At 40.2% G+C, this 18,243-nt stretch overlaps 1 protein-coding gene across 3 annotated transcripts in view; it reads right to left on the reverse strand.

Annotated features, from left to right (window-relative positions):
* JARID2 (jumonji and AT-rich interaction domain containing 2) overlaps positions 1-18,243 on the reverse strand; it is a 256,135-nt gene that overhangs the window by 47,751 nt on the left and 190,141 nt on the right. For all 3 annotated transcript variants that reach the window (XR_014025984.1, XR_014025985.1, XM_081324217.1), the window contains exons 5-6: positions 13,246-13,422; positions 7,532-7,761 (exon numbers count right to left, since the gene is read on the reverse strand). Coding sequence is in view for 1 of the 3 variants with exons in the window: in XM_081324217.1 (XP_081180343.1) it covers positions 7,532-7,761; positions 13,246-13,422 (407 nt within the window). In the remaining 2 variants the exon portion in view is untranslated. The remainder of the gene's footprint in view (positions 1-7,531; positions 7,762-13,245; positions 13,423-18,243) is intronic.

Consider the following 18,243-nt stretch of genomic DNA (forward strand, 5'->3'; position numbering starts at 1 on the left):
GAATAATGCTATTTTTCTGCCAGTGCAGCTTCTGCTTCTACAATGATGCAACATAGCTGAGTGAATAGTACTGCATCTCCCACTTGTCCTACTTAAGGATTCCATACATAAATTTTTCTTCATACAGTATTTCGAAGTAAGTTTTCCTTATCAGTTTAGCATCTTATTTTTTCTGAGGAACATGTTTAGAATTCTTTTTGAAGAGCATTTCACCAGGAAAGGGAAAGTTGCAGCCTTATTTCTAATACAGTTATGAAAAAGTAAGTCCCTATTATTTTCCCACTCTGGAAACCCAGCTAGAGAAATGCAGAACTCCACATTCTGAACTCCCATTTCCTTTTCATACATTTGAAAGGTCCCTTTGATCCACTGTTTCCAAAAGGAATTTTCTTTTAAAACAGGTAAGAAGAGTAGCAGTGGTTGACACTAATGAACTGTATTACAGTTTTGCTTTCCTTTCTCTTTAATAAGAGAATAAAATCAAATTATAAATGGATCACAATGCCAGATTGAGCTTTTATAAAATTCTGTGAATGAGGCAGGATGATTGTTCAATAAAAGTCTTTTGAAGAAGCTTGCTCACAAATACAAAACCTTCAATAAATACTGACAAAAATATTTAACAGGTTCAGATGGCTAAGCTTTTGTAAAGAACATTTATGCACACCAGGGCTACAATAGTAAATAGAGAGGTAAGACATTACAAAATAAGTCTGGGGGGAAAAGGGACAATTGGGAATTAAATAGCAGCCAAGTTGAAGTACATTTGGCTCATGAAGAGAGAGCCTGGAGAGAAACATAAAGAATAAATAGCTACATCTAAGGAAAAGATTGCGCGAGAGCAACATTAGTCAGAAATGGAAGAAGAAAGATCAAATTGGAGATAAGCATCAGAGAAGCAAAATGAAAGGAGGAGCACATGTGACTGGGGGGAAGTGAGAAGACAATTGTGAAGAAAGAAAATGAAGCATAAAACTAACACACTCAGCCGAGTGCAGAGAGCAGTGAAATACAGATTGCCCAGGAAAGTGATTATTTTAGCATAATTTCAAGGAACAGAATTAGTTCCTTAAAATAAAATTAGTAAACAAACAAAACAAAAACTTTCTTTAGAAGACTTTTATCAACTCAGTCCATAGCCATTTTTAAAACTGCTGTGGTTTCCAACATTTGGGGTGTGTGGATGGGAAACCTTCCTTACGACAGCTCCTCTTCATGCATGCAATCTCCTTAAATCATTGGGAAAATGCAATCCATAATAAAACTGCCAAGATAAAAATGCACGGTATTGTAGGGGAAATTTTAGAAACTGCAACCTACCATAACTAATTTGGTACATAAAAAGTACCTAAATAATACCTCCAGCTAGATCTTTCTGAGCCAGCTATGAAACTGCATGAGTGCATAGTCTTTTTAAATATACTGTCTTCTATCTTCTAAAATTGCCCATACATCTTAATCCCCAATTTGTTTCTAAACAGATTTTTTTTTCAATCTGAAAATGACATTAGGTTCCTAAACACTGAACCAGACTTTTACTTTATAAGGCACAAAATAATCTGTCTGAAAGTCTGTCTCCAAAAAGATGCTTCTGTAGATCACCAGAAAGAGCAATGGGTCTAATTCAGATAGCAGTATACAAATCTTATTGTAGATTGCCTCACTATTAATATTAGTGCCAATAGAAGAGAATATTTATAGTTAAAGGTTGTGCAAATCCTGGGTGCTCTCTGAGCTTGATTGTTTCCTTGCAGATGTTTCATTATCCAACTAGGTAACATCATCAGTGCTAGAAGGGAATGGGGTTTAGTTTCTATAGCTGGGCAAGTGTTGTTAGTGTTGGTGGGAATGTTGTTTTTTCGTAGATACTTGATTAGGCTGTTGTTTATTGTTTGTCTGTGTTGGTTATTTCTTGTTTGGGTACTGTTTACTCTTGGTCTGGTATTAATCCTGATGTTAATCCCTGTTTATCTGGATTCCTGGTGAGGAGGTCTTTTTAGTTTTTTGATTGCCTCTTTTTTGAATAGTACATAAATGTTGTTCCATTTTTATGTGCTTGTTAATGGTTGATTTGGTTGACTGATGGGCTTCTAAGAATTTTCTAGTGTTTTTTAGAGTTGGCTTGATCTAGGATGCTTACAGTTTCCCAGCTGAAACTCTGGTTAAGTCTGTCTATGTATTGTGCAATTAAGGAGTTGTCACCATGTCTTCTGGTTGATAGTTGTTTTTCATGGATGCATTCTGCTAGTCTTCTTCCTGTTTGTTCTATGTAGTGGTTTTTACCATCCTTACACTGTACGTTGAAGATGGGGCTTCTGTATCTTTTGGCTTTACTTATTTTGAATGGCTTTATTGGTTTGTGTGCTAAATATGGTGGTAATAGTCTGTTGATTGGTTCACACGTTTTTGATATGTGCCAGTGTACAGGTGGTCTGTTTCCTTTTCTTGATGTTCAGAGTTGCTGCAGTGTGTTTGTGCTCATCTGAACAGTGTTCTTACATAGCTTCTCTTGTGAGAAGTTGGGTTGTTACTTTGGTAATGAAGCAATTGATTAGTGTGAGTGGTTTTACAAGAGACCTGTGTTTCTAATTTGCTGCTATTTTCTCTGCTGATGAGGATATTCAGGAAGGATAGTGTGTTGTTGTTTTCTTCTTCCTTTGTGAATTTTATTCCTTTCAAGATGTTGTTGATTGTTTATGTGTCTTCTTTAGCTGTTCTTTTTTATTATTAGGTGTTATCTATGTATGCGTGGGAGTACCATAGTTTCTAGACGTTGCATTATAATCTCTACTAATAAGTCCTGAAAGTGGTAATCCATGGAATGCACTCTTGATGGTGGCTGTCAGCATTTATACGTGTTCTGGGGCAGTGGTCTGTTCTTGTTGCTTTTCGAGGTTTTTTATGGTGTGCTGTTATCTGTTTAGTCTGAGGTACGTGTTCATAATTATTAGCTGTATCATTTTCCACCCACTTTGTTGGACAATTTCCATCCAGCTGTGCAGTTTATTGGAGGTTTGTTTCTGACACTAGTGGGCAGGGCATTTTGTTGTAGGCTTTAACGCCTTTTCAGCCTTCCAAATCGGTAAAATGAGGACCCAGATTGCTGGGGGCAATATGCTGACTCTGTAAACCACTTAGAGAAGGCTGTAAAGCACTATGAAGCGGTATATAAGTCTAAGTGCTATTACTATTGCTAATGCAGAAAGAATAATTGTTCCTTGGTGGTTTGTCTACAGTAAACAACAGTCTAATCAAGGAAGCACCAAGAGGAAAATAACACTTCCATCAACACTGATAGGACAGCCACTGTATATATATAGAGAGCAAATCCCACTTTTTCTAGCTTTGATAATGTTATCTAGTTCGATAGTGAAATATCTGCAAGAAAACAATCAAGCTCAGAGAGGTCCAAGGACTCCATTAGGTTGAACCAAGAGCTTCAACCCAGAAAGAAAAACATTTTTTTTAAAAAAAACTATCCAATTATAATTAGGTAAGTTCCAGATGTTATACTGTTCACCAATTTTGCATTTTGCTCATAATTACCTTTAAATACTCTGAAGAATCGGTATCAAAGGAAGCAAAAGCAATTGTGATAAGCAGTTTCTTACCTTTCTACTTTTGACATGTCTCCCCCCATTAATCAAACACACACAATTTTTGTGAGCCAGCCTAATAAAATGGTTGCATTGCCCGCTGCGCAGGATCACCACAGAGGTTCTAGAGTCAGAGTTCTATCCTGAAGCAGTGCTTACACTGAGCACATAAGAAAGAAGTTAATTGAATTGTAAAAAGTAACAGTGATCAATCATTAGATTTTATCACTTGTTACACCCACACCAGCTAATGAGTTAAAAGTCACCACACATTCACAAACATGAAACTGTATTTTCTATTTTCCCCAGTCACACTCAGATTCAGACATATTTTACCTTCACATAGGTAAAGGTAAAGGTTTCCCCACACATGCGTGCTAGTCGTTTCCAACTCTAGGGGCCGGTGCTCATCTCTGTTTCAAAGCCAAAGAGCCAGCGCTTGTCCGAGGACGTCTCCGTGGTCATGTGGCAGGCATGACTGGACGCCAAAGGCGCACGGAACGCTGTTATCTTCCCACCGTAGTGGTCCCTATTTTTCTACTTGCATTTTTACGTGCTTTCGAACTGCTAGGTTGGCAGAAGCTGGGACGAGTAACAGGCGCTCACTCTGTTACGCGGCACTCGGGATTCGACCCGCCAAACTGCCGACCTTCTGATTGACAACCTCAGTGTCCTAACCCACTGAGCCACTGCGTCCCTTCACATAGCTCTACTCAATTGAAACAATTTTTAAAAATAGACACAAATGAGTCCATATGTATATATAATTTTATATATATATAATTTTATATATATATAATTTTATATATATATAATTTTATAATATTTTAAAGCTGTTTTAATTTTAAAACTATTTTAAAACTATTTAAACTATTATATAGTTTACATTCCAATTCCAAAGAAAGGCAGTGCCAAAGAATGTTCAAACTATCACACCATTGCACTCATTTCTCATGCCAGTAAAGTTATGCTGAAAATTCTACACACTAGACTCCAGCAGTATGTGGATCGAGAACTACCATAAGTACAGGCAGGATTTCGAAGAGGCAGAGGAACTAGAGATCAAATTGCTAACATACGCTGGATCATGGAGAAAGCTAGAGAGTTCCAGAAAAACATCTACTTCTGCTTCATTGACTATGCTAAAGCCTTTGATTGTGTGGATCATAACAAACTGTGGCAAGTCCTTAAAGAGATGGGCATACCAGACCATCTTATTTGTCTCTTGAGAAACCTATATGCAGGCCAAGAAGCAACAGTGAGAACTGGACACGGAACCACTGATTGGTTCAAAATTGGGAAAGGAGTCCGGCAAGGCTGTATACTGTCGCCTTGCCTATTTAACTTATATGCAGAGCACATCATGAGAAAGGCAGGGCTAGATGAATCAAAAGTTGGAATTAAGATTGCTGGAAGAAACATCAACAACCTAAGATATGCAGATGATACCACTCTAATGGCAGAAAGTGAAGAGGAACTAAAGAGCCTCTTGTTGCGAGTGAAGAAGGAGAGTGCAAAACTTGGGTTGAAACTAAACATTAAGAAAACCAAGATCATGGCATCTGGCCCTCTCAATTCCTGGCAAATAGATGGGGAAGAAATGGAGGTAGTGACAGATTTTATTTTCCTGGGCTCCAAGATCACTGCAGATGGGGACTGTAGCCAAGAAATTAAAAGACGCTTGCTCCTGGGGAGGAAAGCCATGGCAAATCTAGACAGCACACTAAAAAGCAGAGACATCACCCTGTCAACAAAAGTGCGTATAGTCAAGGCTATGGTCTTCCCAGTTGCAATGTATGGCAGTGAAAGCTGGACCATAAGAAAGGCTGAGCGCCAAAGAATTGAAGCCTTTGAACTATGGTGCTGGAGAAGACTCCTGCGAGTCCCTTGGACTGCAAGGTGATCAAACCGGTCAGTCCTAGAGGAGATCAACCCTGACTGCTCTTTAGAAGGCCAGATCCTGAAGCTAAAACTCAAATACTTTGGCCACCTAATGAGAAGGAAGGACTCACTGGAGAAGAGCCTAATGCTGGGAAAGATTGAGGGCAATAGAAGAAGGGGACGACAGAGAATGAGGTGGCTGGATGGAGTCACTGAAGCAGTAGGCATGAGCTTAAATGGACTCCAGAAGATGGTAGAGGACAGGAAGGCCTGGAGGAACAACCTTTCCCAGCATTAGGCTCTTCTCCAGTGAGTCCTTCCTTCTCATTAGGTGGCCAAAGTATTTGAGTTTTAGCTTCAGGATCTGGCCTTCTAAAGAGCAGTCAGGGTTGATCTCCTCTAGGACTGACTGGTTTGATCACCTTGCGGTCCAAGGGACTCGTAGGAGTCTTCTCCAGCACCATAGTTCAAAGGCCTCAATTCTTTGGCGCTCAGCCTTTCTTATGGTACACCTTTCACAGCCATACATTGGAACTGGGAAGACCATAGCCTTGACTGTGAACATTAGGACTAAGTTTGAATGATTATGCTGGATTTCATGAACCACGAATGGGCATGAAGGCCAAGGACTTCTCTTTGTCCTCCCACTGACCACCGGGCTTAATTTCTGATTAGTATTCAGATTTTTCACTGTATCTGAACCAAACATTTCCCATTTAATAGCTCCTTAAAGCAGTTAACAAAATAACTGGTTATCAAGCAAATCCAATCCAGGTTTGACTGACACAAAACTGCAATTCTTTGATTTTTCACATAAGAGGGGACTCCAAATGTTCAATACAAGCTGAGAATCAAGTGTCAACCACGGTATGAGGGGCAGTTGGAAAAGGTGAGACAGAAACATTTGACTCTGGCACTCATACTTGGCACATAAAGCAGCTAGTTAGGAAAGATCACCTGAACCGTCTAAAATAAATCTTTCTCAGTCCTGAGTCTGAAGCTTTATGTCTCAATTTTAATTTACATTTACAGACAGCTAAGCAGAAAAGCTACCAATTGACAAAAGATGGCTTGGGATTCCTGGCCTAATTACTAAATACAGATGGGGAAGTTACCTTAAGGTACCAACTAGGCAAAGAGTCAAAAGCATGCAGATATTTCCAAGCCTTTTCCAGCTGAACAAACATCAGCCAAACAAAGCCTTGCTTTAGGCTCTGTTATTTCACGGAGGTATTAGAGATTACAACCCTTATGACACAGAGAGGGGGAAAAAGCAGTCATTACAACAGAAACACAAGTCAGGGAAAGATATTCTAGAGAGATGGGTCCTTTTGTCTTGAAGGCTGACTTGAAATCCAGCACAGAGATGGCTGTTTTCTCCTGAGTCATTTCAATAAAATTGACATAAAATGACAAAGCCGGGATTAATCATCAGGAGCTCTTATCTATTCACTATAGCACGCCAAACCATTATTTCTATCAACTGGGGATGATGTGTTTACCATGGCTGACTTGTCCTTCCCAAATTCAGATGTTTTTGAAACCTTGCATCAGTGATTGACAGACTAACCTAGCTTTGAGGAAATGCTTGTTTGAGTCTGCTTTTGGTTGCTGAAACACCCTGAGTTGGCTTTGACCCAATCATTATCTCTCAGTGTACTGTAGCCCCACCCCAAGCTTGATATTGTGGGGAATAAGCAAAGGAGAGAGAGTCCTAGGAATACCATCTTGGGTTCCTGGCAGAAAGCCAGGGTAGAATTCTAACAAATAAATTAAATAATACATCGAAAGGTAGAATGCAATGATGTATAATTTATGCAGAACACAGCTTTTGGGTAGAGTAATCAGCAACGTCTTGCAGAAAAGCAAGACCTTTTCAATGAAAATTCATTTTAGGAAGCCCTATCAAAAAGGGAAATAAGTAAAAAAAATATCCTTGACTTTAAAATCACTCTATTTCCCAGAGCACTTCTCAAACCCTCTCGATCTTTCCCAGGAGTGGTTCATAAGATAAACCGATACCACTTTGCCCCAACTGGTGTATCACACAATACCTGTTTCCTTAAATCCTGAGCCGATTGATGAAGGGTGTGGTGGTTGTTAGCAGTGAGCCCTTTTGTGGAAAAGCTCGTGTTTGTTGAAGAATGGTGATTAGCAGCAGACTGGTCCTTTCGACTCTCAGACCTGTGTTCACTGTTTCGTTCCTTTGCTGGCACTGTATCTTTGACTTTGTGTTTCTGAACAGGTTCCCTCTCTTTCACTGATTTGCTGGATCCATTGAAGACTGGACAGAGAAAGGGGGTGGGGGGAACAAGAAAGAGAGAAAAATAATAAGAATATGAGAGAAATTACGGTAATTCTATTTCAAACTGAAAATACCATTGCTGTTGGCTGCTGCAATTAATGTGTTGTTGTTGTTGTTAGCTGCCAAGTTGTGTCCAACCCATCGCGACCCTATGGACAACGTTCCTCCAGGCCTTCCTGTCCTCTACCATCTTCTGGAGTCCATTTAAGCTCACGCCTACTGCTTCAATTAATGTGTACTTTGACACAAATAAATCTCACTAGTTTGCCACAATAGGACATACAGAGTTATAAATAGATACAAGTAGTCCTTGGCTTACAATCATTTGTTTAGTGACTGTTCAAAGTTATGACACCACTGAAAAAATTACGACTGGGCCTTGCACTTATGACCGTCGTAGCATCCCCATGGTCACATGATGAAAATTCGGCAACCAGCATGTATTTAGTATAGTTGCAGTGTTCCTGGATTATGTATTCGCTATTTGTGACCTTCCCAGCTGGCTTCTGACAAGCGAAGTCAATGGGGAAGGCCAGATTTGCTTAATGTCTGGGTGATTAACAACTGCAGCCATTCGCTTAAAAGCAGGTTAAAAAAAAAGGTTGTGCAATGTGGCATAACTCACTTAAAATCACCTTGCTTAGGAATAGAATTTATGATCCCAATTGTGGTCATAAGTTTATTTATTTAATTAATTTATTTATTTGATTTATATACCGCCCTTCTCCTGAAGGACTCAGGGTGGTGTACAGGGCAATAAAAATAAGAATACAGGATACAAGATTTAAAGTTAAATGATTGTGCCCAATGTAGTAGGTTAGTTAAAATAATGTTAAAACCCAAACCCATTAGGCCAGGCCGGCTTGTTCGAATAGATAAGTTTTTAGATCACGCCGGAAGGAGCGAAGGTCGGGGGCCATCCGGAGTTCAGCCAGTAAGCGGTTCCAAAGGATTGGTGCACCCACCGAGAATGCTCTCCCCCTGGGGGTCACCAGCCGACATTCTCTGACCGGTGGTACCCTGAGGAGGCCCTCTCTGTGGGAACGTACAGGACGGAGGGAAGTTGACGCCGGCAGTAGGTGCTCCCGTAGGTAATCTGGACCCATGCCATGTAGGGCTTTGTATGTCATCACCAGCACCTTGAATTTCACCCGGAAGGCAACTGGAAGCCAGTGCAGCTCACGGAGCAGAGGTGTAATATGGGAGTATCGGGAGACCCCCAAAAGAACTCGTGCAGCTGCATTCTGTACCAGCTGAAGCTTCTGAGTGGTTCTCAAGGGCAGCCCCATGTAAAGAGCATTGCAGTAGTCTAGACGAGAGGTCACAAGTGCATGAGTGACTGTACGCAAGGCATCCAGGTCCAGATAGGGTCGCAACTGGCACACCAGACGAACCTGGGCGAAGGCCCCTCTAGTCACAGCTCCTATATGATCTTCTAAGGAGAGCTGTGAATCTAAGAGGACACCCAAATTGCGAGCCTTATCTACGGGGGGTAATAACTCACCCCCAATATTAAGAGATGGAATAATCTGAATTTCGTGACATGCCGGTATGTACAGCCATTCAGTCTTGTCCGGGTTGAGTTGAAACCTGTTCCTCCCCATCCAGACCCGGACCGCTTCCAGGCAACGGGACATCACGTCGAGGGCATCACTGGGGTGGTTTGGGGTCGAGATGAAAAGCTGGGTATCATCAGCATACTGATGATATTCCACTCCAAAACCACGGATGATCTCACCTAGCGGCTTCATATAGATGTTAAACAGGAGAGGTGAGAAGACCGACCCCTGAGGAACTCCATAAATGAGAGGTCTCGGGGTTGATCTCTGCCCACCCACTACCTGTAATCATTTCAATCTATATCCCAGTGGAGATATGTAGACAAGACAATAATCATATCTATGGCTTATAAAGCACTCTCGCTCTGTGCCCCAACAAGGATAAGTATTAGCATAAAATTCCCCTAGGAAAAAGGACACCAGAATAATAAAAGATTGAAAAAAGACCCAATGGTATGCAATTATAGTTTCAGTGGTTCTATCTCAGACCTTTTGGATACAGGCATTTATTTGTGAGAACATGTAAAACAACAAAGAGAAAATTGGAAGTGTTAACATATTAAGCTCACTTCAAACATTCTATTCATCCTTACAAGGACAGAGCAATGATTGGCATTCCCACTCCAATGGCTACAAAATGTACTCATGATGATGTCAAGCTAGGAACGCCTGCCAATTAATGCTCTCTCAATACGGTGAAGTGACAAGTAACAAAATTAGAAATAGCAGCCGCAACTTTTGAAAAATGACAGATTGAAACCACAACTGGGCAGGAGGATGAAGCAGTTAAATGGGGGAAAAAATGTTGTGATTTTTCTGAATATTAAAAAGCAAGGCAAAAATAGTTATTGACCAGGTCTGCTTCGCTTGTCCTTCACTTCTGAATCTTCAAAATTTAAAATAAATGAACATACTCCCAGTGAAGCCATTATTAAAGCTCATTATGTAATAAAGATAATTAAGTGCTGTGAAGCAATGTCATTCCGTGATTAATATTACCTATACAATAAATCAGCCCCATCATTTATACAGTAACCATAACATTATTTCAGACTAATTCGGTTAAACCACCAAATTTATTACAATTTGCATTTGGGTCCTATATTTTTTTCAAACCTGCATCAACTTTGCCATCTCTTTCGCAAATACTTTCCATTGTGCTGTATGTACCTTATTCTAATAATTAAGCAATCAAATACAAATAGTCCTTGACTTACGACCACAATTGAGCTCAAATTTTTTGTTGCTAAGCAAGTGTTTTTAAGTGAATTTTGTCCCATTTTACGACCTCTCTTGCCACAGTTAAGTGGATCACTGTAAAGTTACTAACATGGTTGTTAAGTGAACCTGCCTTCCCCATTGACTTTGCTTGTCAGAAGGTCGCAAAAGGTGATTACAAGACCTCGGGACACTACAACCGTCATAAATACACGCCAGCTGCCAAGCATGCAAATTTTGATCAGATGACCATGGGGGATGCTGCAAAGGTTGTAAGTGTGAAAAATGGCCATAAGTCACTTTTTTCAGGGCAATTGTAACTTTGAATGGTCACTAAATGAATTGTTTTAAGTTGAGTACTACCTGTATTTCCATCTTTTTTACTTTTAACTATAAGATGATCACTGTAATGGGTTTTACATACTTTTCTTAGTTTAAATTCACAATCTCCATTGCAATCCATTCTTCCATCGGAGAAAGAAAAGAACAGAACAAAACAACAGGCCATCCAAGTTAACTGTTCTCTTCCTTCAAATTAACAAAAATCTAACAGGAAAGCGTAAGAGGAAACTTCCCTCCTGATAAACCTCCAATAATTAGAGGAAGGAAGCATTTGAATTATGAAAAATGTTGGCTGTTCCTAGTAATTCTTTAGAAAGAGAACCTCTTGCAGAACAGAACCGGGGGAAATGAAACCGACATTTCCTATTTGAATTACATAAATCAAGGAAAGCGGGCTTAAGAAATTAAACAAGCTAGGAAACAGCTCCATAAAGATTGTCTTTCTCTTCAAAGAAATAAGTTGTGAAAGTAAACATTTCCTTTTGATGAGAGAAGCTGACTAGGCATCCCCTAGTCAGGACAATGCAAAATAAGTCGCAGAGGGGCAAAGGCCGGAGAATTCATCACTGAGTCCTAGAGAGAGAACACGGAACTGATTTACTGCGAAGGTGCTGCCAATGTCAATAGAATATGTATGACTTTTATGGGAGATAGTGGCCCAGGTATTATTTCATTCTGGCGGTTACAGTTTAGGACTTCCAGCTACTCAATGCCAAATATATTTTTCAAGCTGTACCGACAAGGCATCGATCAATTTATCTGGATATGACATGAAGGTCACGTGAAGAAAGTGCATGGTGACTAAGGCAGCTCTGCTGATTTGCAAAGAAATAATGGATGTAAGTCTACAAGGTAAGTAGGCTGTATTAGTGCCAGGGTTGATATACCGTATTTTCCAGCGTATAAGACGACTTTTTAACCCATGAAAATCTTCTCAAAAGTTGGGGGGGTCGTCTAATATGCCGGAAAATAGTACATAAATCAATCGAGCGTCCCTGTTCATGCAAAGCAACTGCAAGCCTCCTTAGTCCAGTCCCCCCTCCAACGTGACCCTCCCTTCCCACCCCCCAAGAGCCTCTAAGCCCCTTCTCCCCCTTGCAAACGCCAGACCCCGGGAGCGGCAGGAAGCCCCTCCCCCTCACACAAGCGGCATCTGAGCATAAGCAGAGCGCGCCCTGCTACCCACTATCTCTCCCGGCAGTTGTTTTCTACCCCTGCAGGAGGACCCTGGGTAGAGGGGGCGGCATGTCGGGCCCAGCAGGCCCGACATTCAGCGGGGCCTCAAGACCACTCACCGGCGATCCGGCAGACGCCCGCATCCGGCCTCACAACCAGCCGCAGAAGCCCACGCCTGGCTTTCCTTCCCCCCACCCGGCTACCGGTTCCTGGGCCCCGGCCCCAGCCGCGGGCCAGCTTGCCAGCGACCAGGCCGACGAACCCCCGGCCGCCAGATGCTGCGCTTTGGGAGACGCTCCTCGGCGGGTCGGGGAGGGAGCGCCCGCCCGCCGCCAGGCCGTTCCAGGAACTTCCGGGGACTTCCAGCGGGCCTGGCGCCCCTGTTGCCCGCAGACCATGCAGCGGCCCTCGCCAGCCGGCCTCGGCATGGCCTCCCCAAGCCCAGCTCTCCAGCGCGTCTTCCGAGCCTACCTGTCTGACTGCCTCCTGGGCGGGGCTTGGCTCCAGACGTGCGGCTGCTCTGTCTGCAAATGTGCTCTCAAATGGGTGGGTGGAAGGAAAAGCCCCTTTGGGCTTCAAAAGGGAGGCTTTGCACCATCTGCATCAGACGGGGCTGAATCGGGCTTGTGTCGGACACTTGGCAACTGGCATGTAAGTATTTTCCGGCGTATAAGACGAAAAATCTTGAAAATCTTCTCAAAAGTCAGGGGTCATCTTATACGCCGAGTCGTCTTATACGCCGGAAAATACAGTACTAACCTAGCAATTAGAGACAATACCAAATCTGGAATGAATATAATGCTGTTTGCAGGCCTGGTCAACATCAATGCTAATATTTTGCTCTAGTTTCCCTTTTCAATAGAAAAGGAAAATTCCATCAGAAACCATTAAAATGTGGTTCTGAAGCAGACAGGACACACCCTTAAATTAAATGGATAAATTATTGGATATTTGTTTTGAGTCAAAATGGTGCTTTTCAGACAGACTCCCCAACTGGTTGTCCTTCATATAAGCTGGGTATCAACTCCTATAATTTTCCGTAGGACTAACATTGGCTACATGTCTCATAAATACGAGGTGCTGTGCAGAAGAAAGAACTCCAGTTTTGCCTTGGTTGTCTTTCTCATCATCGATATTCTCCACCCCAACTCACTATTCAAAGACATACCATGTCCATTAGGAATTTGCTTCTGTGTTTTCCCTTTCCTAGGAGTAGACTGGCATGAAGATGAAGCATTATTTGTGGTCACTTTCGCATCCTCAGTTTCTTCCTCCTCTTCCTCCTCTTCCTCCTCATCCTGAGAACTTCCAAAGTATACCATACTGCTGGGCAGGGCAGAAGAACCTGAAAACAAATCAGGGACATAAATATTGTTGCTGTTTGAAAATGGCTATTAAAAGCAGAGTTATTGAGGAATACAGAGTAAGGGCTCAAGGAAATGGATTTCCAGTTCAAAATTGCTCCTTCTCTCCCCCCCCCACACACCTCTTTACTGAACATATCCCTAAACGTTTGCCTATGAAACTCAGCGACTTCACCTATTTGAGTTGGTCAGAGTGATTTCTTCATTTTTTTTGTTTCAAGGAAAGATACAGGAACAGAGACAGAAATGGCAGTATTTGAATTGGGAAGGGCTTTGTCAAGTAGACTGAGCCATAGCTTTTATCTGAATCACCTACATGCATTTGTTAAAGAAATTTTCATGTGATAGGCACAGCTGCACAGGACTGTTTATGGAGGAGTCAAAAAAAGGCAAGATGGGACTATATAGCTACGGTGTGTATAAAAGGACAGGGCTTTGAGATGTCATGATCTTTTCACCTTCCTGCTCTGCTCAGATACTGATGCTAAAACTTAACCTTTCCTATTTCTAAACTGGAAAACTGCCTTGCATTTCAGCTAAAGATGCCATTCAACTGAACAGCAGTTTCTTTCCTATATTGTGAAAGTAGCATAGGAGTAGTGGCCTTATCAGCACCCCATCACCAGAAACTCTTGTCTTTCAACTCACTTGAACTGGAGTCACAAAATATCTCACTGTAGGGACAAAAGCATTTAAGATCCTCTTTATCATTTTTAAAGGAACTCACATATATACATATACATATTTTAGAACTGCCCTATGGCCATTTATGAACAAAGGATGAACTAATGTCTCTAGTATAGTCCCCTTGGTTTTCATAAATGCAAGGTTTCCCTTACCCATCCTTATAATATAAAAATACTGTGCCTGTCATGAGCAGAACAGGAATACCTGGAATACGGAGGCCACTGTGATAAAATGAAGATCCAATGTAGTGTAATGAGTTTGGATATTAAAGCAGAATTAGGAACACAATGGTACAACTGTAATCTCAACCACTGAAATTCACTGGGTAATTATGCCTCAGTCCAAAATACAATAGCTGTTCTGGTGGAAAAAAATTCATAAGACAAGCATTATGCACGCCACTTTATGTTCTTGGAGGAAAGGTAGAATATAAATCTAACAAATAAATGCAATAAGGTATCAAAATGTAGATGTAATGATGCGTACATTATTTACAATATAGCTTGAAGGTAAGAAAGACGAAGAACCTAGCCTCACTTCTCACACAAGAGCACCTCAGGACCTTTTCATTTGCCACTTACCTTCACTAGTCTTCTGGAAGGCCATTTGAGATGACGGACGTTTATGATTTTTGTTTTTAGGCACATATGTCAGAAATGCAAAGCATATGTTAATAAAATAATCGTGTTTCACCATATTACTAAAAGACTCAGAGAAACTCAATCAGTCACATTTTAAGCAACCAGCCCTGGGACATGAAGTTTGCTCAGGTATTTCAATGTTATAACCTCTATGAAGCTGCCACTAGAATGATTCCAGTTTTTGGTTGAGGTTACCCCCTCTGTCCAGTTTTATACACACCATTACAGAATCAATTCCATTAAGAATTCTAGGATTCTAGGTACAGCCTTGAGAATACCTAGATAATTTATAGTTTGATCCAAAGCCTTTTGTAACTTGGGTCTGTAAATTAAGGGTGAGAGAATGACACATTTTGAGACTGGGACTTTTAATTCAGAAAGGAGACTGGGAAAAACAGATAATGACACAAAATCTAATATGTGATTACTATGATTAAATATCACTTCTTACTGAGTCAGAATTAACATTGCTAATATTCATCTTATCTTTAAAAACTTTTAAAAATTCAAAATGTTAAAAATTACAGAAAGGCATTTATTTTATCTGTACTATCCCCAAGATCAAATACAAGGCTGTTTTCAGCAATGGTTATGGAAAGTAATAAATCCATAAAACAGGCAGCTGAACTTACATACAGTATTGATATTCTCTTGGCAAGATTATAAAAAGTAAACGGTGTAAATCTTGAATTCTGCGTGACAAAGATGAAAAGTAAACCAGCCTGGAACAAATCCCATTAGACAGTATTTAAAAGCAAATCACAGAATTTCTTATTAAACCAAGCTGCAAGTAGCAACTTGCCAAGTAATGGGAAAACATGAATAAAAATACAGAAAATGTAAATATTGGTCACTGCATCCACTCTAGTTTCCTTTTCTCTTGGCTTGATGCACTTTTTTTTTAAAGAGAACTATGAAACCAAGAATATAATTCAGTATCTGTTTACTTCTAAGAATACCAGGCAAAACATTCACCATATTTACTGAAGTGCAAATTAATTTTTTTTTTTTAAAAAAATCTGGGCATAAATCAAATTGGTACATTATAAATCCAGTAGAAGCTATTTCATTCCAAGAGTCTTCTGGGTAATTTGGGTTGTGGTGTTTGAAAAAAAAATGGATTCTTTTCTATGAATTATATGCCTGAGCAATTCCCCTTTCCTGTTTCTAATTCTTCCTTTCTTCTCACAGGTAAATACAGCTCAGCTGTACTCTTCAGAAATGCTAAAACAATTGAAGTCTTCCCAGTGAATAAAGCTACATCTTGATATAGGGGCCTCTGGTTTGACCAGTAAACATGTCCAGTGCCAAAGGCTACATTTCTTAAGGATTAAGGATTCTCCTGTTTGAAAAGAGATTTCATTTAATGATACGTATCGATGGGAAATCCTAGATATGTTGCCTTATCTTCCACTCAGCATTCAGGTAAAACCAGGAATATCAGTGCAAAGGAAATCTGATCTATTTAAAGGCTGCTTTTGTACTTGCCAGTATGAGGTAAAGGGTCCATATGGTTGATGGGACTCAGGTTTATCTTTTCCAAAAGGAAATAAGAGTAACAATATACAGGCTTGCTCTCTGCAGTAAACATGTAGGCAGAGCTTGCTTATGCCTCAATAAACAGGAGCACTTCTTGGGAGAGTCAATTTAAAATCTGCAGAAGGACTCTGCCTGCCCTTCAAAGCATCCATCTTACATCACTAGTGGACCTTAGACAGCCTAGAATTATGCCTGCGACATATGGCCCAATGTTATCCCCACTGCTACCAACCCCTCTAAAGCAGTTGGTGGGAGTGGAGAAAACATGTCATAATTGTTTATTCTTCATGGTAGTGGCATGCGGATGGGATTTAGGGGTTACTATTTTTTATAGGAAAGGAACAGATAAGGGATAGACCACGGTCATTGAAATCGTCTAAAGGGAACAACTCAGCTTTATTCTCACTCTCAGAGAAGAGAAAAAAAAATAAATAATCAAGGGAGTAATAATAAAGAAAACAAAAGGATTAGGCTTTTTAGCAAAATATTTTTTTGTTTTTTATTACGAAGGCTGGGTTTGATGACAGACTCTCCTTTGATGACCGCTAAACAAGTGGATTAAATTGCTGAAGAGTATTTGTAAATATCGAGAACATACATTTTACTTTTCAGTGCTAAAACACAAGGAGAATTCTAAAGTAAAAATGAAGTATTGGATGGGAGATGACACTGATAATCAGTGCTTACTATGAATGATGCTTAAGTATCAAGTTGGGCAAAGTAAAAAGTCCTATTTTGCTTGAAAACCTGAGTTAAATACAGAAAAATCAGACATGAGATAAATTTCCCCCGATAAACTACTTCCAAATGTTTCAAAGAGGGAAAAAAAAACCAGTATCAGAACATCCTCAAAGGTGAGATTCAAGAGATGAGGAGAAAGATCAGTAGCTGAAAGCAAACGAACCAAGCATGAGATGATGACAGGAATTATGATCATCTTAATCTATTAAATATATAAGCTGCCCAACTCCCAGAGATTACCCACATCTGCAATTGTAGTGTAAGAATCAAACGTACTAAATGAGGGATAAGCAATGTGATGCCAAGTACCAGGACAGCCCATAGTAAGGACATCCTGTTTTGTTTTTAATGGCCAAAAGCTTATCATTTTTATACGATTTGTAAGACTTCCATCGCTAAATGACACGGTCATGTGATATACCATTTTACAACGGTATTGCTTAGCAAGTTTCTGGTCCCAAATGCCATCGAAACACAAGGATTACCTGTACTAAGGATAAAGACAGTCCCAGGAAAAAAAATAACCTTTTTTTAAATATTTGGGGGGGGGATGGGAATCTCTAGTACAAATATCTTTTAGAATTATTTTAAACAATGTCATTTATATGAATCCCTCATCTTCGTAGTTAATATACAATGTAAAATAAGCACATGGACTTGAATGGACAATACTTCAATTAGTGAAGGATTACTTAGATTACTGAGATTGTGCAAACGGGAAAATCTGGTTTAGGGGCTTTTCGGCTGCAGTTAACTGATTTCAAGAATCCCCTCTCTTACCTCTTCCTTTTCCCATTTGGCTGGTAATATACTGATTTTAACTGCAGTTGAATTAAAGTATTTTGTCCTGTTGGTTAATCTTAGTGCAGTATGATGCAGTTGTCACCAATAATTCTCTCCATGGTCTCATTCTACTAGAGGTGGGTAATCTATTCCTAGAATTTTACCACTTTAGATTGCAAGTAAGAAACCAAATCATTTCTCAAACAACAAAGCACATAAATCTCTGAAATTCCTAGTCAAACCTTTCTTCCTAATACACTGGAGATAAAATTTATACAAGATTGGAAGCTGTGTATAGGATTTTTGTTTTATTTTTGATTGTAGAATCATACCCAAAATACTGAAAGCATGAAAATATAATAATAATAATTTCTCTTTCCTATCTATACACAGGTTTTCTTAACTGCTCCA

The sequence above is a fragment of the Vipera berus genome (genome assembly GCF_964194415.1).
Source record: "Vipera berus genome assembly, chromosome: 3".
NCBI lineage: Eukaryota > Metazoa > Chordata > Lepidosauria > Squamata > Viperidae > Vipera > Vipera berus.